Genomic DNA, 21,444 nt, shown 5'->3' with positions numbered 1-21,444 from the left:
CGTGTAAACGATGGAGTGCAGCACGCATGCACAGATCAATAGGAATCCCAGGGATGTACGTCACCGAACAGGAGGAGGGGGGAGACGCTGTGCATATGACCCTGTCGGCGTACTCTACCCTAGGCTCATGTCTGTCTTGTTTTTATTTTTTTGCATTGTGGAGGGATGTGGCAGGAGCTTTGCATCCCCACTACAGTGCAAAAGAATCTATGTAAAACCGTACTGTAAGTAATTCTATTTTAATAAAATAAAGCTGGGTAGTTGTCCCTTAGATTGCAATTGCATTTTAAATAGTAATGCTTACTGATTAGTATCTATGTAAAAATACATTAAAAATTATCTAAACTTAAAACTGCTAAAGTTTGAAATGACAATAGGCAGATCTCAGTCGGGTCCGCTCTACTGCGCAGGAAACTTGAGCCTGCGCAGTAGAGCCCAAGGTGGGCACATAAAATAAAATAAAAACTAGGCTAACTGATCCGGGGGGGGGGGGGGGGGCTGCGCGGGTGAGGTAGCTGCCATCCTCGCCACTCTCTGCTGCTCCAATGGCCTGCTAGGACTCATTTTTCACTTTTGTGACCTCTGGGGTCACAACGCTGGAAAGAGTCTCTCTCTGTGTGCAGGGAGGTGGGGGAGCGGCAGGGGGCGCACGGCCACGGAGAGACAGCTGCCCAATGGCAGTTTAGGAAAGCCTGTAGGAATGCCCCCAGTGGGTGTTTTGAGCAGGCAATCCCTCCCACCGAAACATCGACATTTTGGGGGGGCTTTAGCATGGCTGTGTGGGGGCAGGGAGCAGCGTGAGGGGCACACAGAGGCATGTCATGAGGCTAGCAACCTGCCTCTGTCAGATCTGCCCCTCCGCCGCACCGCCTCGGGTTCTCTGTAAAAGTATGAGGATTGATAATATCTATTTGGAGAAAACTCAAGAGATAAGTTGAATTGGATATGGCCCAATATGTCTGTATACACGAGAAGTTGTATGTGTTGCTGTTTTACGGTCATGCTTTTTTTTTTTTTTTTTTTTTTTTTTTTTTTTTTTTTCAGTACCAGTACACCCCTTGTCTGCAGGTTTTGCCTAAAGATACAGGTTGAACTCTCAGGGCACCTCCATAAAGTATGCCAAAAAACTGAGGACACTGTTGTCATCCAGAGACATGTGGAGGAAGCCAGGGCCAACATGAGGCACCTGCTAAGAAATCTCAGCATTGTGCAGTACAAAGACCTGGACTTTTCTGACGGCACCATCAGCCCGCAGGAACGTGCAGTGAAATTCTTGGAGGATAGGGGATGCAGAGTTCGCAGCAAGCCAGGCGGTACTGAACGGTATGCAGCAAATTCTGTGATCAATCTCTATTGTAGGTTATATGCTAGGCTAGGACACCAAACTAAAACAAACTTCCTGTTTTCTAATGCAGCGGGGTGGCTCCTGCAACACAGACTGATGCTGCCTCTTCTTTGGAGGGATCCTCTTCAAAGATGGATAAGTAAGTACCTCAAGCCAGTATGTGTAACAACCCACATGCATAACTCCCCACCACTGCCCCCTGCATGCGTACATAATGTACTCAAGGCACCTGGAAAAAAGGGCACAGGGAATTGCTGCTAGTAGCATATCGTTAAAATTTTTACTACTACTTTAATTCCTATAGTAAAATAACCTAACCCTACTCTCACATGGAACTCTCCCACTACCGATGCCCAACCCTTAACCCTCTCTTTACCAATGTCTAACCCTTAACCCATCCCCAGTGGTGCCTAACCCTTAAAGAAAACCAGAGGCGGGCGGTTGGGGGGGCAGATGGGACACAGAGGCATGTTTTCTGCCTCATAACATGCCACTGTGTCCCCACCCTGCCGTTCTGCCCACACCCCCACCGCCGCGCTGTACTCCCCTGAGATTAGCAACTTTTTGATTTGACACTTTTTTTGTTTTCCGTGAATGTTACAATTGTGCCTATATAGCACATTGAGCACTTATGCACTTTGTTATGTACCCCTGAAGAAGCCCCTATTTATATGGAGCGAAACATATTGGATTGTTTGGAGTGATATGTGCCTAGATACAGGGACATTATTTAATCTGGGCTAGAGGGCATACCTAATGTGAGGGCAAGCCAAGCCTTATGCACAGGGACCTCTAATTTTACCCTCCCCCAGAGAAAGATATGGAAACATGGCTTACATGCAGATTTAATGGTTTTTAGAGAACAAAAGTTTAAGTTCAGCAAACTTTTTCATAAAGGTAGAAATATTGTGTTACGATAAATTCAAGAAACTTTAGTGCTTGCCATCTCTTTCATCACTTGCTCATACACTATGCACTGAATTGTTCCTTACTTTCTTTGCAGCTGGCTAATTGACATGCACACATTTTTTTTTTAAAAAAATTTCTTTTTCCCTCCTAAACAAGCCACAGAACGCCCTTGGTCTGCAAATTTTGCAACAAATTGCAGGTACAGCTTTCAGGCCACCTCCATAAAGTGTGCAAGAGGAACGATGCAGCTGTCATTCCAAGGGAGGTTGAGGACGCCAGAGAGAGGATGAGGGAATTGCTGAGGAAGCTCAGCATCGTGGAATATGGTGACCTAAACTTTGCTGGCAGCGGCATCAGCCCTCGGAACTTCATGGCAGATTTCTTGCAGGCCAGAGGAAGCATCGTTCTCGGCAGGTGAGAAGACAGGCAAAGGTATGCAAGACTGTGCACCTTGCCTATCACTGGTCACGAGGGAACAACGCCTACTTCATTTTCTCTTCTAGACCATCAGACGATTCTTCACAGTATAACGGTTTCACCGGATTGCAGGAAGAAGAAATGGATGAGGCTGCAAGGTAGGTTAACACTATTCTTATTATTTTATTTGTATAGCTCCAACCTCTTCTGTAACGCTGTGCATAGTACAAAACAAATAGTCGGGCACATAGATAAATGAGAGGTTCAAAACTCTGTACAATCTGAACAACCAGCAATGCAAATGCAGACTGGGTGGTTTTAGACATCACCAATACTGGTGCATGTTCATTTGATAAATTACAGCAGAATACAAAACACTAGGAGGAGGCCCCTTCCTTTTGTGAGCTTACAATCTAGAAGTTAGTGGGGTGGAGACACAGGAGTTATGAGGCAGTGAGCCTCCACTGCTACCTAAAGCAAATTACAGCAAAGTCCCCGTTATCCGGAATTCAGGCAACCGGAAGTCTCAGCTAACCGGCATGCCTGAGGGGATAGTGGGTACCTCTTTTGGGCACTTTCTGTGGGTGCTGGTAGGCTTTTAAATACTTACCAAGCCTCCAGCGATGTCTGTCAGTCTCCCTCTATCTCCTAGCGGCTTCTGGCCTCTGTCTACGGAAGTCGGAGTGTCACATGACCCGGCGCGGGTCAGCTGACACTCCAGCTTCCATGCACTGGGGAAGTCAGAAAGCCGATCCGAGCCTGCAGGGAGATAGAGGGAGGCTGCCCGACATCACTGGAGCCTCAGTAAGTACTTCAGGGGGAAGTTTGGATCTATTTTGGCTGGCTGATCAAGCAACCAGAAAGCACAGGTATCAGGCGATCATCGCCCGCTGCCAAATACCGGGGACTTTGCTGTATAGGCTTGCAGGTGTGTTATGAGAGACCGTTTGAAGATTTCCAGGCTTGCAACATGACTGGCTGGCTGTGGGAGAGTGGTTCAAAGGAATGGGGATGCTCGTGAGAAGTCCTGGAGTAAGAGGAGGTGACTGCAGTCTTAAAACCCCTTAAGGACCAGACCCCCCTTTTTTTTTTTTTTTCCCCATTTAAACCACTGCAGCTTTAACGGGTTATTGCTCGGTCATACAACCTACTATCTAAATGAATTTTACCTCCTTTTCTTGTCACTAAGGGTCCGTTTACACTAACGCGAATTAGCATGCGTTGTCCGCATGCAAATTCGCATAACCAATACAAGTGGATGGGGCTGTTTCCACATGTCTGGAATTCTGTGCGGTCTGCTGTGCAGAAAAATCTGCACGGCAGAGCTGTCAGAATTCGCATGCTGCACTCCCGCACGCGAATCGCCGCTAATAGGAAAACAACCACCATGTTAGCCTTGCGGTTTTCCCGTCGATTCCGCGTGAAAACCCATGTCAATGCTTGCCGGCATTGACATGTTTAATATCGCATAGCGCAAACCGGGAGTGATTCCGCGTAAAAATCCACATGGAAACTCGAACGAATCCGCATGCGGATTCGTTGACGCGATTTTTGCATCAAAAACGCAACGCACAAGTGGTCACGTATCCTAATACAGCTTTCTTTTGGTGCTATTTGATTGCTGCTGTGATTTTTAGTTTTTATTATATTAATCAAAAAAGACATGAATTTTGTCAAAAAAAAGATTAACTTTCTGTGCTGACATTTTTTTAAAAATTGTCATTTACAGAGATATTTCTCCCACCCAGCATGGGTATGTGTAAAAATAAACCCCAAAACACATTATACTACTTCTCCTGAGCACGGCGATGCCATGTGTGACACTTTTTTTTTTTTTTTTTTTTTTTGCAGCCCAGGTGCGCTAAGGTGCCCAAAGTCCTATGAGCACCTTTAGGCTTTACAGGGGTGCTTACAATTTAGCACCCCCCCCCCCCAAAATGCCAGGATAGTAAACACACCCCACAAATGACCCATTTTGGAAAGTCGACACCCCAAAGTATTCAGAGATGGGCATGGTGAGTCCGTGGCAAATTTGATTTATTTTTTTTTTGATTGTCAGTGTCATTTTCCGCTAACTTGTGACAAAAAATAAAATCTTCTATGAACTCACCATGCCTCTCAGTGAGTACTTTGGGATGTCTTCTTTCCAAAATGGGGTAATTCGGGGGGTATTTATACTATCCTGGAACTCTAGCACCTCATGAAACATGACAGGTGCTCAGAAAAGTCAGAGATGCTTCAAAATGGGAAAATTCACTTTTTGCACCATAGATTGTAAACGCTATAACTTTTACCCAAACAAAAAAAAAATCCAATAAGTGTCTATTGATCAAAGATATGTAGCACAATACATTTAGACAAAAATGTATATAGAAATTTTACTTTATTTGAAAAATGTCAGCATAGAAACATTTTTTTTTTTTTTTGACAAAATTCATGTTTTTTTTTTTTTTTTGATGAATATAATAAAAACTAAAAATCGCTAAAAATCACAGCAGCAATCAAATGGCACCAAAAAAAAGCTGTATTCGTGACAAGAAAAGGAGGTAAAATTCATTTAGATAGTAGGTTGTATGACAAAGCAATAAACCATTAAAGCTGAATGGGAAAAAAAGGGTCTGGTCCTTAACCTCCTTAGCGGTAACCCCGTGTGTGACACGGGGTAAGCCGCCAGAGGGTGCCGCTCTGGCCCTGCTGGGCCGATTTAAATATTTTTTTTTTTTTTTTTTTTTTTGCTGGACGCAGCTAGCACTTTGCTAGCTGCGCCAGCACCCCGATCGCCGCCGCCGCGCGCCCGATCGCCGCTATTCGTTGCGGCGCGCGGACCGCCCCCCCCCCCAGACCCCGTGCGCTGCCTGGCCAATCAGTGCCAGGCAGCGCCGAGGGGTAGATCTGGAGTCCCAATGATGTGCTGACGTCATCCCGCCCCGTCTTCTTTGAACGGGATTTCCTGATCGCCTATCGCCGGAGGTGGGGGGATGCCGCTGAGCAGCGGCTATCATGTAGCGAGCCCTAGGCTCGCTACATGATTTAAAAAAAAAAAAAAAACTGCTGCGCTGCCCTCTGGCGGAATGTTTCATACCGCCAGGGGGGTTAAAGGACTTACGAGGCCAAATTAGTCAAAAAAGTTAATTACCTGTATAATCTTTTACTGCATGGAGGACGCCATCCGCGCCGATCCGCCGGGTCCCCCCGCTCATTAGCCCCCCGGGCCGGCTCCCGACCCCACTGCCCGGGTCGGGCTCCCCTGCCTCTCCCAAAATGGCCGCTTCCTCTGGCCGCGGCTGCGCAGTCCGCATAGCCGCGAGTGCGGCTGCGCAGCTCTAGGGCCAACCTCTCCGATCCACTGGGCCTGCGCTGTGCGCTCTTGATGACATCAGCGGGATTGAGGACACGGCAACGCAGGCGCAGTGGTTTTCTGACTTTAAAGTCAGAAATTCCAGAAGTGAACCCGAGGCGGGGCCGGAGCATCGGTGAGCGGCTGCGCGGGCACAGGATGTCTGTGGGGGACCATTAGAAGCCCCGGGTAAGTTCAGCTCATTTCCCCAACACCCCCCCCCCCCCCCCCACACACACACACACACAGTATCCCTTTAAGGTGCGTACACACATGCGACTATAGTCGTTTGAAACGATCGTTCCCCGATCGTTTCAAACGACGATCGTTTAAAAAAAAGCAGCCAACGACCATTAAGTCTAACGTCGGACGAGCTAGATCGTTAAAAACGAACTATCTATCTTGGCGGATTTTTCCCAACGATGATCGTTTGCAAAAGTAGTACATCGTTGGAAACGGTCGTTCGTACTAGGCTTGACATGCGCATTTCACTATTTCTCCATGGAACTTTATATTTTTATGCGCAAGCGCAATAGTTGCTTTCTGTGATGTAACGTTCGTTCTAACGATCTGTTCGTTACACACATTTTAAAACTAACTTTACTTAGGTCGTTCTTTCATCAATTAAAAGTTCGTTCGTTCGTTGACAACGAACGATCGTTGTCGCATGTGTGTACGTAGCATAAGTGTTGTCCGGATCATGAATGAATCGTTCATTTGATCCGGATCTTTTTTGTGAGTCGAATCATCCGGGTCATCACAATGAACGATTCGGTTCACAGTGGATGTCTGTCTGGAAGAAACAAGAACAGACAGAATGTACAGTGCAGGGAAAGTCCTGTCCTGCTAGTCATTTCACCCCCAGTCTGCTTCCCTAGTAAAATGATTCAAATGATTCGGTTCAAAGATCCGGATCTTTTCAATGATCCAATTCGAATCATCCGAATCCTTGAAAAGATCCGGACTTCCCATCACTATCCTGGAGCGGCTGTTCTATCAGTATAGATAGCACGAAAACAGTGCACCAAGAGCTGCATAACGCGGCTCAATCTGACGTCCAACTTCAACACCACCATGTGTTGCGTTAGGGGCACGTTATGCAACCTTAATGTCCCCTAAAACGCAACGTCCAAGTGTGAAAGAGGCCTAAGGGGTGCTAAATGCTGTTCCTCTTCGTGTATGATGGTGCGGCAGTGGGTGGGGCGGAGCCATATAGCAGCACAGTGTGCATCGGGGGAAAACTGCTACTGACGATCATTAGATCATCTTGACAGGTACCGCAGTTTCGGTTTAAAACCATTCAGTCCTATTTTCTAGCCCTTATGCATACTTGCCTGGGGCTTCTTCCAGCCCCATCAGCACTATGGCCTCCCTTGCCGTCTTCCTCGGCCCCTTGGTTACGGTGCTATGACTCCCGGCTGGGCAGTCACGGCCTTCTGCGCATGCTCGGCTGTGTGAGCAACCCTCGCCATGCTTTCATCCCCTGGAGCCATCTGCGCAGTACTACTGCGCAGACACAGAACACTCATGGGGACGGTGGCCGTCCATGTGCAAACGAACTGACTGGATTACCGGGAGTTAGAGCGCCACAACAGAGGGGCTGAAGAGGACAGTGAAGAAAGCCACAGTGCTTATGGGGCTGGAAGAAACCCCAGGTAAGTATAAGTATTAGCACAAGTGTAGCATCTCTGGTACACTTTAAGATCCACTTTAAGATTGGTTAAAAAAAAAAAAAAAATTGGAAACTCCCCTGCACACCGGAGCGGTTCTGGAGCATTTTTTAAAACTCTTGCAGGGGGAATACCGCTTGGCTAATGAAAGTGAATGGGATAGTGCACATCAGAGCGGCTCTGTGGAAAAAAAAAAAAAAAAAAAAAAAGAGCCGCTCTGATGTGCACTATCCCATTCACTTTCATTAGCCAAGCGGTATTCCCCCTGCAAGAGTTTTAAAAAATGCTCCAGAACCGCTCCGGTGTGCAGGGGAGTTTCCATTTTTTTTTTTTTTTTTTTCCCACAAACGCAAACTTCCAGGCTGCAGCATTTTTTGGATTTCTGAGGCGTTTCTGCCTCAGCGTTAAAGAATAGGAAAGTGGAAAAACGCTAGATCAGAGCGGTTTTCCAGGCGTTTTTGTTACAGAAGCTGTTCAGTAACAGCTGTACTGTAACAATATTTGTAATCTGCTACACAAAAAACGCTCCCAAAAACGCTAGGCATGTTTAGAAAACATGGCTAGAATCGCTCTGAAATCTGCTTCAAAAACCTCTAGCGTTTTGCAGATCTGCTAGAGGTTTTTGGTGTGCACTGGGCCACAATTTTTGTTTACATTTCCTAGTACCTCAAGAGAAGAGTCCACGCAAGACCTCCTGCAACGAGCAGGGCTGCACACAAAGCATTTCGAGGATTCACCCTTGCTTGTGGATTTCAAGAGCCACCTTAAGGGCACACTCGCACCGGAGGTCATCAAACATGAGGTAACCAGCATATTTGTAAACTGACCCTGAAGAATGCATAAATTTTCCATCCAACCGTTTCTTTACATGATTGTATAGAACATTTAGCTCTCTACCCTCAGGTCACCTATGTCGCCAAATACTTATACAACATGGACCCCAGCCGAGTGTCAGTGTTGTTCTTGCACTGCCCCGAGCAAACCGCCAAACTGTTTCAAACACTTGCCACCACCAAAGCCAGCTGCCGCAAAGCCCAGAGATACCTGAGATCCCTCAAGCGTTTTGTGGGCTTCCTCAAGAGTAAGAAGATCTGCTCTAGGAAGGATCCATCACTGTACAAAGCCTCAGACCTCTTCATGGACATGATCAAGAAAATGCTTTGCACTCTTAGTAAGAGAGACTTTGAAAAAAAGACAACACGAGAGTAAGTCCTATTCTCTAACTTTGTTTGTTTTTTGTTTTTCTTAATGTAAAACTTTTTTTTTTCCCCCGGCACAGCACCCCTCCTTGAGACTTGTCTCCCTTCCTACTCTGGACAGGAAGCTAAAAGATAGAAATTTGCATAACGGGCAGGCAGCCAGTACAGGTAGTCCCCGGTTTACGAACGCCCATCTTTCGAACGACCCGCCGATACGAAAGCTGCGACTATAGCTCCGTTGCATCGCAATGACGTCACGCCACCGGGGACTACCTCTTCTACGCCATTTTAAATGCAGTGTAAGCGCAGCGGATGGAAAATAGAGAACATCTCACCTGATCCTCGGCGGTAGAAGGTCCCATCGTGCTGCCCGGAAGCTGCGCGGCCCGTCCTCTCTCCGTCCACTGTTCCCCGGCGGCTTCTTATGCGTCGCATAATGACGCAATCAGGAGAAGCCCCCTAGTGGCGGCGCCTGCTAATGCGTCATTATGCGACGCATGTGAAGCCGCCGGAGGAACAGTGGACGGAGCAAGTGGACAGGCCGGGCAGCACGATGGGACCTTCTACTGCCGAGGATCAGGTGAGATGTCCTCTATTTTCCTTCCACTGCACTTACTCTGCATTTAAAATGGGGGCGAAGGTGGCTGTCCCGACTTAAGGACAGATTCAGGTTAAGAACGAGCGGACAGTCCCTATCTCGTTCGTTAACGGAGGACTACCTGTATAAGTAGACAACATCCACAGAAGTACCCCAGTTTGTTTTCCTGCTCCGGACAGTATGTTTCAGGAGAGTATCCATCTATTGATGACAGGGGCAGCACTTGCAGGGACTCCATTGTCGGCTTGCCAGGAGGTTTGTGTGGAGTCCCGCAGCATAGGGGAGGCTGCTCCATTCATAGCAGCTGTTTTGTGAGCACAGGTGCGCGCTCTGGAAGTTCCGAATCCTAATCCAGAAGTGGTCACAGGCTGGCGTCCCATGCGACCTGGAAATGTGACTGGAGGTGGATAGTGGAACGCATTGGCATCCCATGCGACCAGGAAAGCGGACGCATTGGCGTCTGTATGCGTACTGGATTATGGCTGAGCGGAAGATTAGAGGTAGTTGGCCGCGGTAATATTCGCCAGTTGCAGGTATTTTAAAATTCTAATTTATGTGCAGACTTCTGCAACCTGTTCCATATGTTTCTGAGAACATGGAGGACGCCCCCGGCCTTTCTCCACTGCAGTTGTGGAGACTGGTTCTGATCCCTCTCTGGCAAGTATCCTGTTTGATTTAGTTTGCTTTCCATGTGTATTGATTGAGGCTAATAGCTTCTTAATTGCTGCAGGTGGTTTAGGATGAGTCCTCCGTTACATATTCAAGGACTCAATGAGTTGGATGCGTAATGAAATGTCCACAGCTATTAAACTAAGGATTTTGCTATTGCCTCTTCATCCCCTACTATGCCTACTCTGAGTGTACCTTATGGTTCCATTTGATGATATACCTTCTTCCTCATCCCTTCCAATACTGGTTGGTCTCTGAAAAGTTGTTTTTTTTGGGGCATTGCGAATTTAAAAACGCATGCTGGGTACATTTGCATTCGGAACGCATATATACGCAGCCCCACTGACTTACATTACCTGCAATTTACATCCAGATTGCTGCGGAATGCAAAAAGATGAAGCATACTATGTAGGTTTTTCTGCATCGCGTCTAGAAATTCACATTGAATGGAAATGGCTGCATTCACAAACGTGTTGCATTTTGGATGTGGAAATTCGCATTGCGAATTCACGTGTAGTGGAAATAGGCCCTGACACTCAGAACAAGATTGCTTCAGGTGTTCCCAAAGAAGGGATCCTTAACCTGCTGAGCGTTCTGGACGAGCTGAGCTTGTCCAGAGACGCCGGAGGGTGCCGCTCTGGCCCTACTGGGCCGATTTAGACGAAATAAAAAGGAGCACACGCAGCCGGCACTTTGCCAGCCGCGTGTGCTACCCGATCGCCGCCGCAGCACGTGCAGCGGCGAAAGAGGGTCCCCCCAGCCGCCCGAGCCCAGCGCAGCCGGACCAAACAGTTCCGGCCAGCACTAAGGGCTGGATCGGAGGCGGCTGACGTCGTCACTCCACTCATTGCCATGGCGACGAGGAAAGCTCATCGCGGCCCTTCTTGTTACTTCTGATCAGAATTGCGGATTAGGAGCACCCTCTAGTGGACTTTCATGCAGCCAACTTTCAGTTGGCTGCATGAAGTATTTTTTTTTTTTTTTTTTTTTTTTTTAATTTAAAAAAAAAACGTCCGGTCGCCAGCCTGGCGATCTTAATAGAACGCCAGGCAGGTTAAAGAAAACCTGAACTGAAAATTAAAAGTCAAAATAAGCATACACAAGTCATACTTACCTTCCATGTAGTTTACTCCTCAGTGTCTCTCCTGTCCCGCGTCCTGTTTGTTCACTGTGATCAAAGGAATTTTCCGTCCTCCATTCTGAAAATGGCCATTACCCATAACAACTTTCTGGTCAGCACACAGTTAAACTGTAACATCGCCCACTTGAGCCATAGGGAAACATAGACATTACCTGGTACATCAGTTTTCCTCTCCGCTATAACTGACAGCAACTGATATTTTATTGACAGCAACTGAAATATTCCAGATCTGACAAAATATTGTCAGAACTGGAAGGGATTGTCAGAAGAAAATGGTGAGCTTCGGAGAGGAACTGATGGCAAGGTAACTATGTAATAATGTTCATTTGAAGTTACCTCATGTGTTTATTTTAAATATTTATACTCGGTACTCGTTAAAATCTTAAAATACATACAAATAAAAAGTACATTTTTTCCAGAGTAAAATTAGCCGTAATTGACACTTATCCTCTGTTGTCGTCACATGCAGTAGGCAGTACAAATCTGACATTACCGACAGGTTTTGGGTTAGTCCATCTCTTCATGGGGGATTCTCAGCATTGCCTTTATTCTTTATAAAGACATTCCCTGAAAATGATTTATACAATTGTGCTGCCCAGCCTCCCTGCTCATTATACACTTTTGTGGCAGTTGGATAGAGCAACTGCCATTCACTATGTGCTTTTTAAAAATAAAGAAAACTCTTAGAACCCCCCCCCCCATGAGAAGATGGGCTAGTCCAAAATCTGTCGGTTATGTCGGATTTCTACAACCCACTGTAAGTGACAGCAACATAGGGGAAAAGTAATTTGTGGCTCATTTAACCACGGTAGAAACTTACTTCTTATTTGTATGTGTTGACATGTATTTTAAATTTTAAGATTTTCGCGACAAATGTCCTTAAAGGGTCACTTAGTTTCATTTTGGACGACTCACCAGTCGGCTGGCCGCCATGCGTATTATTGGACGCTTTCCCTACTGCAATTAGCGCTGTGGCAAAAATACGCGTTACCGCATTCCGCACGCGTAGATATGTAGCAACGCGTATTTTTGTTTGCGTTGCGGTCCACAACAGCACTAATTGCAGTATGGAATGCGTCCAATAATACGCATGGCGGCCGGCCGACTGGTGAGTCCTCAAAAACGAAACTGACAGCGGAGGACTGGAGGATTCCAGAGCGGCTCCGAGGGCACAGGACTGCTGCAGGGGACTGGTAATAGCCCCAGGTAAGTGAAACTCTTTACCCCCCGTTCAGTTAAGGTTCCCTTTAACCAGCCGGGCGGTATGGACGAGCTCAGCTCGTCCATTACCGCCGGAGGCTGCCGCTCAGGCCCTGCTGGGCCGATTTTGATCAAATAAAAAGGAGCACACTTTGCCAGCCGCGTGTGCTACCTGATCGCCGCCACAGCGCGTCGATGTGCAGCGGTGAAAGAGGGTCCCCCCAGCCGCCCGAGCCAAGCGCAGCCGGACCAAACCGTTCCGGCCAGCGCTAAGGGCTGGATCGGAGGCGGGTGACGTCAGGACGTCGGCTGACGTCCATGACGTCACTCCGCTCGTCAGCATGGCGACCAGGAAAGCAAAATAAGAAGGGCCGCTCATCGCGGCCTTTCTTGTTACTTCTGATCTTAATAGAACGCCAGGCTGGTTAAGAGACTCTGTACAAAAATGTTTAGCCTTAGGGCCCGTTTCCACTATCGCGAATTCGTATGCGTTTGCCGCATGTGAATTCGCATAGCCAATACAAGTGGATGGGACTGTTTCCACTTGTCAGGATTTCTGAGCGTTTTCGTCCGTGGTAAAAATTCGCATGGCAGAGCCATCAGAATTTGCATACCGCATACGAATTCGCATGAAATCGATGGAAAAGCACACAGGCACTGCCATGGTTAAATTCGCATACAGCGTCATTCATGCGAATTCGCATGAAAAATTTGCATACACCCGCATGTGATATTTGCATCCGCATGCAAATTTTTACCGCGGCGAATCGCACCGCACAAGTGGAAACGGGCCCTTATTTCTTCTATCCTATAAGTTCTTATACCTGTTCTAATGTGGTCTGGATTACTGCAGCCTATTCTAGTTGCACTGTGTCTAATATATCTAATTTTCTTTCCTTTTTGTCAAGCTTTGTTGACCCAGGGAGGAATGCACTGCCTCTGCTGTGATAGGGAGAGGTTATGCACACCCACTCCACGCCCCCTGCAGGCTGTGTGTGTGTGTGTGTGCTGTGTGCATGAGTCATAGACAAGGTCTCCGCTCACAACCAGCGTGTCTGCAGCTCATGGAGCTGTGACCTTGTTAACCGCTGGGAGTGCAAAAAGATCATTTCAAAGCCCAGACAAACAGCTAAGGCAACAAGTGGCAGTACCATTCCAGCAGTCAAGTCAGGCTAGAGAGGAGCCACTGCAAATGGGCACCTGCTCTGATGATGTATTTCCTGTTTGGCAGCAATCTTTATTGTTTACGAAAAAAATTGAATAAAACGGTGATTTTATCACCAAGGAAGCAGCGGGGAGTGCTGAAAATGTCACAGAGGGGGCTAGGAGAAGACAACAAACAGGCTGGTACGTTTATTTATGCAAAATTTTCACAGCACAGATTCTCTTTAATGATTTTCTGAATCCTTTTTAATGCAGCTAATTATCTAACAGATGCAATGGATGTTAAGGTTAAGTATACCGCTAGAGCCAGAACTTTAGGCTACGTTTCCACAAATGCATTGTAAATTTGTAGCGGAAACCGCGCACATGAAGTCATATGCGAATTCACATATAAATTAATGCAAATTTTAATGCAAAATTGTGGCGAATTCTCATAATTTTCCAAATATTTTACAAACGTGTAAGTGCCTGTGTGCTTTTTTTAATTGAAATTCTAGGTGTAAATGCACGTGAATTCGCATGGTAAACCGCATGGCGAACATGCAGGCGAATTTCCTATTCATTACATGCGAATCGCAGACTCTGTGGCCTAGTGCACACCAGAGCGTTTCGGCTGCGGTTTGCGATCTGCTTGCGGGTGCGGATCCGCTAGGTAATGTATTTCAATGGGCTGGTGCACACCAGAGCGGGAGGCGTTTTGCAGAAACGCATACTCCCGGGCTGCTGCAGATTTTGGATTGCGGAGGCGTTTCTGCCTCAATGTAAAGAGGATCTGTAACGTCAAAAGATCCCCTGGGGGGTACTCACCTCGGGTGGGGGAAGCCTCCGGATCCTAATGAGGCTTCCCACGCCGTCCTCTGTCCCTCAGGGGTCTCGCTGCAGCCCTCCGAGAAAGATGACGTCAATATTTACCTTCCCGTCTCCTGCACAGGCGCTCTGACGGCTGTCAGCTCCGAAGTAGGCGGAAATGCCCGATCGCCGTCGGGTCTGCTCTACTGCGCAGGCGCAAGTTTCCGGCGCCTGCGCAGTAGAGTGGACCCGACTGAGATCGGGTATTTCCGTGTAGTTCGGAGCCGAAAGCAGCCACAGCGCCCCCGCTGGAGCCAGCAAAGGTAAATATTGAACTGACAGTCGGGTCTGTCGCCGGCTGTTCGGAGGGCTGCAGCGAGACCCCCGTGGGACAGAGGACGGCGTGGGAAGCCTTATTAGGATCCGGAGGCTTCCCCCACCCGAGGTGAGTACCCCCCAGGGGATCTTTTTGATGTTACAGAGTCTCTTTAAGTATAGGAAAAACGCAAACTGCTCTGAAAAACGGCACTTCAGAGCGGTTTGCCAGGCGGTTTTTGTTACAGTAGCTGTTCAGTAACAGCTTTACTGTAACAATACATGAAATCTACTACACCAAAAACGCACAAAACCGCAAAATGCTAGCTGAAACGCTACAGAAAAAGAAGAAAAAGCGTTTCAAAATCTGCTAGCATTTTGCCAATCTGCTAGCGGTTTTTGGTGTGCACCAGGCCTGTGTGCGAATTCTGATGGCTTTGCTGTACACAAATTCTGTTTTATGGTGGAAACAGGCCCATTGACTGGATCTGGACCCATGCAGGTGCAAACCGTGCCAGCACTCGTGAAACCACCACCAACATCAAAGGGGCTCACCGGAGGTAGGCCACCTCGTCTTTCAGGTGGGTCTCAGGCTCAATATGGTGTTCCACTAGGTTTCTCAGTGAATCACACCAATCAGCAAATATAAACCTTTTTTAATATTCATAAAACTTCAGAAAAAAAACACAATAAAAAAAACTTCATTGTGCAGTAAGTTTTGACAACTGACGCGCCAATCTCCTACTTACAAGCTACAAAAGTAGTATAGGCATATCTGAGCGGTGATCCTAGGGCCCTCATGGACTTGTGGCCATCTCTCGGGCGGCGTCCCGCACTGTGAAAGTTCCCACACTCCTCGGGCTTTCCTCCGTGCACCGTTCCCAAGCGTGCTGACGTCACGCGTACTGGCTCTGCTGATTTTTTTTAATTTTTTTTTTTTTATACCCCCACAGCGAACTCATAGGACCTGGTGTAGCAAAGACTTTGGTGACTATTGTTTGAAGTAGCGCTGCCTGTGATAACATTTACTACTGGCTACACCTGTCCCTGGCTATCTTTGCTGCGAGCATCTACTTACAAATGTGGATACTCAGATATTGGAACAGACGTGTCAGGTCTCTAGACAATTGACTGACCATTCCACACAGAAAAAAGGTTTCTCATGTGTTGGCAGGATCATGCAGGTCTCTTCGAAGATGGTCTCTGGACTTATCCATGCAAAAATATCCTTACAATGCATGCGAGCTCTTGGGGATGGGGAGTGCATTTAGATCTTCTTCCAGCTCAAGGTCCTTGGTCTAACAGGGTTAAGAAAGTTTTCAAACAGCAGGGAGCTGGAAGCAGTCTGGAGAGCTTTGCAACACTTCAGCATTCAGTTAAGATATTTTCAAGTGACTGTACTTACAGCATTGTGGTATCCCGTAAAAACCGGCAAGGGGAGTGAGACGTCATCTCTTATGGTCACAGACTGCTAGAATTCTATTCTGGTCTGAAGCCAATCTCTGTTCTCTGTAGGCGGTTTTTCTGAAGGAAACATCAAATCGCCTGGCCGGTTATCTCAACAGGTCAGTTCTGCATGCCTTTTTAATGAACTAGGGATCTCGACTGTTATACGGGTTTCCTTCCATATCCCTGTTGCCAGGAGTACTGAACAAGATTCTACAAGATCATGCTCAAGTAATCTTTATTACCTCTTATTATGGCCAAAAAGACCTTGGTTCATGTTACAGACTTTAGCAAAACTAGATTGGGATAGTGTTTCCGGATCGTCCAGGTTTACTGTTGGTGTCCAGCATTCCATCCGAATCTTAATCGACTTGATCTTTCAGATTTGAGACTTCCAAAAGCAAACGGGTTTTCAGACCGACATCCTGAGACGCTAATACAAAGTAGGAAGAAAGATACTAGGCAAATATACCATAAAACTTGGAGAATTTATGGTAATTTGTGTGCGGAAAGATTGTTGAATACCTATCTGCTTCTGTCCTAAAACTTCAGCAGTGTGGGTTTCAGAAGGGTCTTGGAGCAGATATTTGAACCTTCAATCTGTTTATACGAAGTGTTTTTTCTCGAAAGGAAATTTGGCCCAGAAGGAATATGTTGTACCTTTCCCCCCCCCCCCCCCCCAAACATTGAAAGGATTGCGACCAGTAGTGAGGTCTAGAGTTTTTCTTCCTTGGATTTAAACACCATGCTACAAGCCATGTGTGATCCTATGTTTGGACCTTTGGAACAGATTTTGCATAAATTCTTATCTTTGAAAACAGTCTGTCTTCCAGACATCACTCCGAGAAGAGTAGGTGAACTACAGGTTCTTTCGAATAAAAAGCCAAATTGCATGATGTAGAAGGATAGAATTACATTACTTTTGGATGTTAAATTTCCTGCGACCTATGGAAATTTGGAGACCACTTTAGGAAGGAAGAGTATCTTCCCTTCTTTTGTGACAATGCCTTCATTGTCTGGATGTTGGAGGAAAACAGATGCTATGCTGGTTCTGTTGCGGGAAAGTTCAGAGGTAATCAAGCTTCCAAGAGTACCTTAACATAATGTGTAGGACGGGCTATTTCCTCAGCCTACCAATTGCAGGGGAGACAGTCCTCTTCAGTCAGAGCACATTCTACTGGAAGGGTTTCAATGTCATGGGCAAAGAAGGGCAGGAGCCTTGCTTTGAACAGATTTGCGGAGCAGCTTCCTGGTTCAGCCACAACGCATTCGTGAAGCATTCTAGACTTGTGTTGTCAAGTGCTGATGTTCCGGCAGAAAAGTTTTGCAAGTTGTCTCACCATAAAACATATCTTGTTTATCATGTCAAGGAGGGGTGCTGTCCTGATTGACGTCCTGGGAAAGACCAAAATTACTTACGGTAATGTATCTTCCATGAGTCAGGACAGCACCCCCATGACCCATCCTTGTGTGGTTTAACCACTTGAGGACTGCAGTGTTAAACCCCCCCCCCCCCCCCCCAAAGACCAGGCCATTTTTTGCTAAATTGGCCTCTGCAGCTTTAAGGCCTCGCTGCAGGGCCGCACAACTCGGCACACAAGTGATTTCCCCCCCCCCCCTTTTTCTGCCCACCAACAGATCTTTCTATTGGTGAGGTCTGATCGCTTCACCAATGTTTATTTTTAATTTTTTAAAATATTTATTTGCTCCATTCTTTAATAAATTGTACACTTTTTTTTTTTTTTTTTTTTTTTTTTTTTTTTTTAAATGCCTCCCTCCTTCCAGCCAGCCAATCACGGCGATCAGATGCCAATCGCTCTCCTGTATCCCAAGGGGGTGTCCCTGGTACAGCGCTGCCTTAGATTGCAGCGCTGTACTATGTTCTCCTAGAGGCGATCGCCTCTATGATATACCACCATCCAAGCAGGGATGCGCGTCATCTCCTGCAAAACAGGCCTGCAGGACCTTACACCAAACGGCGTTAGGCGGTCCTGGGACTGCCTCCACGCCCATCGGCTTGCCGTGGTCGGCAAGGGGTTTTTATTTTGAGCATCATTTGGTGTCCGAGTCATCTTTTTATATTAACTGAGGTAATTCTGTGGCTGTTGTCTACTTATACTGCTGTCCTTCTTACTCCTTCAAAAGACGTTATCGTAAGTAATTTTTTTCGTTTTTTTTTTTTTTTTCTCCCAGACATATTTTATTTGAATTTTATGTCCAGCAGATCATACAAATGTTCACCTCCTCCCCCCTCCCCACTAGCTCTCTATTAGTCTAGGTTCGCTACAGAAAAGTTTGTTCTGTTCCCATATCTGTTTTAGACCACTTCAAGTCTACTCCAGGTACAAGATATTTGTCCTTTGATTATACCACTTGCGGAGAATGTGTGTATTATGAAGGGTTTCCATCTGAAGAATTTCCTTGTACTTTTTTTTTTCTATGTTAATTGTAGTGTCTAAATGTTCCAGAGACATGAGGTGCTTTAATTCCTCTGTTACATCCCACACTGTGGGTACTAAAAGTGTTTTGTTTTTTTGTTTTTTTTGACAGAAAAGAGGAAAAAGACCATACCAGCGATATCCATTATCCTACTAATATTATAAAAAAAGTTTGGATGTTTGTTGCTCAGTCACGCAACAATGGCTGAATGGATTTGAATGAAATTGGCACACACATAGTACATTACCTGGAATAACCTATAGGATACTTTTTTTTTATCCCCATAACCAAAACGTGGGTGGAGACGAATACAAATTTCACTGGGAAAATGTAAACTGCAGCCATTCTTACTGTCAATGACTGGGTTCTCAAACTTTGCACAGTTGGTCACTGGGTGACAGGGATTAATATTCAGAAAAGTGGGTGGAGCCTACAAAACCCAATCAAATTCACCTATTGATTTTCAAAGGGAATATTTTTAATAGCTGCCATTCTCTCACTGTTAATGGCACAAGCCTCAAACCTGGTACAGTTGGTCATAGGGTGACTGGGGTTCAAAGTCAGAAAATGAGGTGGAGCCACAGCTAGTCGGATTTTTTTCATGTCAGTGCAAATGATTGATGCCAAAGACCGCAAAGCTTTCAAACTAGGTCATTAAAGGAATACTATCGATATCAAAGTGTTCTAAAATGACAGTGTGCAAATAATGTCTAAGTAGCCGTGTAAACATTTTCCTACTTTTCATGTTAAATATCAGAGGCAAAAGCTGTAATTTGAGGGTAGGATTTAGCTATATTGGGACAAATCAATTGCAGAAGGGGGGTCTGCTTCAATGCACAGCCAGAGTTGCATATCAGACTACAGAAAGCAAATATCAAACATATCAAACTCTGAAAGCGAAAACCGTATGAAAAAGCTGTGCCAATTAGTTACATTTCCTCTGCTCTCTTCAGACACTTCAGTCAGAAACACAGGATACAGGAGCTTCAGCTGTTGGGAGCTCTCTTCTCTGTCAGACACAGAGCTACACATAGAGATAACTGACCAAGTGTAAGGGGAATTTCCCCTCTCCTCATGGCTCAGTCAGCCGTCAGTTTTGGCGTTGGTAAAGTTTGAATGTATATTGATAACAGTAAACAAAGAAGTTGCTACTAAAATGTATACACCAGTACTTAGCAGCACTTCCCAAACAATTCCTGTGTCAATTGAAAAAAAATATGTGAATCGATAGTATTCCTTTAACCTCCTTGCCGGTTTTCCCGACCTGAGCTCGGGGTAGAAAAAACAAGCTATTAGCGGTGATCCCGAGCTCAGGTCGGGGTAGGGAGTGCAGCACTTTACCTGAAGTTGTGGAGTCCCACACGCGATCTCGCTGTGCAGCGGGACTCCAGCCTCTCTCTCCGGCAGTGTGGGGTCTTTCCCTGGCCGCCGGGATCCCCCACGTCCCCGCTATTCTTCCGGGGACCCGGCAGCCAGTTGGAGCAGCGCAGCCGTGGTGGCAGCAGAGCAGTGGTGGCAGCGTGACGTCATCGGGGGCGGGGCTAATATTGAAAACGAACTTCTCTATATTAGAGAAATATAGAGTTCGTTTATATGTATATTAGCGCCATCTTGTGGGCAAAGAGAAAACTGCAGCACAGGAGCCCAGGAAGGTACATTTTTTTTTTTTTTTGCTGCAGATCTCCCTGCCAGAATGATTTTTTTCAGGTTTTAGGGTCTGAAAGAGTGAAAAAAAATTGCACCGCTTTTAGACCCTAAAATCTGGAAAGAATCAGACCGCCAAGGAGGTTAAGTAATTGTGTGTTTGTAATAAATATTGGTTGCTATGGGCAACAACACTACTCCTTTGTTCGGCACCATATCACAGAACTTGTGATAACTGCAGCAAAGGAGATAGAACTGATTAGACGTCTTCGGAGTTTGAAAGTGAACCTAAAGGCAAGTAAAAAAAGAGATTAACTCACCTGGGGCTTCCCTCAGCCCCCTGCAGCCGATCGGTGCCCTCGCAGCCCCGCTCCGATGGTCCAGGACCCGCCGGCGAACACTTCCGGTTTGGCCGTCAACGGCCGACAGGCATGGGAATGCGAGTGATTGTTCGCGTTCCCAGCCTGTATATCGCCCCCTATGCTGCTATTGCGGCCTCCTGCAGGTGGTGCTGCCGCTTTGACTGGACACAGACTCTACGTCGCAGTAAACGACCCACGCCGCCACAATCGTGCGCACCCGAGAGGGGAGATTAAACTGTCATATGACAGCGGACATCTCCCCTCACTGACCAGGAGCCATCGCATACGGCTCCTGATCACGTGATCACTAAGATCACCAGTGGATTGTAGTGATCCCTGTTACTGATGAGGCGGTAGGGGAGGAAAGAAGAGGATCCACTCACCACGTTCCCCCGGCGAATCAGCGCTCCCCTCTGCTCTGGCCGACATCCCTGCATGCTCTGTCGTAAGTGCCGGGTCCTGGCATGATGACTTCATCAAGCCGCGCCCCGGAACTTAGTGTCAGTATGAGCTGGGATGCCGGCCAGAGCATAGGGGTCCACAGCGGCTCATAGCTAGAGCCTGGGACGTAAATAACGGCTGCTGACTAAAGGGGGGACATCTGGCTACAGGGGGGAAACAACCCAGCAAGCCCCAGCAGAGATCCGGCTGCCTGACACTGCCCCCCCCCCACGCACCCCCACGCATGTAAAATGCCAGGTCCTTAAGGGGGGTTACCAGACGGTCTCCAAATGGTTCATGTACAGTGAGAATGTTTTCATAACAATGGCTCATGTTTTCTGGTGCTTGCCGTCAGCTAG

The 21,444-nt window shown here is 46.7% G+C and overlaps 1 protein-coding gene across 2 annotated transcripts in view; it reads left to right on the top strand.

Annotated features, from left to right (window-relative positions):
- LOC137532031 (uncharacterized) overlaps positions 1–21,444 on the top strand; it is a 41,517-nt gene that overhangs the window by 11,066 nt on the left and 9,007 nt on the right. The window contains exons 4-9 of one of the 2 annotated variants that reach the window (XM_068252124.1): positions 1,151–1,323; positions 1,416–1,484; positions 2,411–2,668; positions 2,758–2,829; positions 8,342–8,480; positions 8,582–8,883. In XM_068252124.1, coding sequence (XP_068108225.1) covers positions 1,178–1,323; positions 1,416–1,484; positions 2,411–2,668; positions 2,758–2,829; positions 8,342–8,480; positions 8,582–8,883 — 986 coding nt within the window. In that variant the 5' untranslated portion in view covers positions 1,151–1,177. Of the gene's footprint in view, positions 1–1,044; positions 1,324–1,415; positions 1,485–2,410; positions 2,669–2,757; positions 2,830–8,341; positions 8,481–8,581; positions 8,884–21,444 lie in introns of both variants that reach the window. The other variant, XM_068252123.1, reaches the window with a different exon arrangement.

This window comes from Hyperolius riggenbachi, chromosome 9, assembly GCF_040937935.1.
Source record: "Hyperolius riggenbachi isolate aHypRig1 chromosome 9, aHypRig1.pri, whole genome shotgun sequence".
In the NCBI taxonomy this organism is placed as follows: domain Eukaryota; kingdom Metazoa; phylum Chordata; class Amphibia; order Anura; family Hyperoliidae; genus Hyperolius; species Hyperolius riggenbachi.
This window is presented reverse-complemented; position numbering and strand designations above follow the sequence as displayed.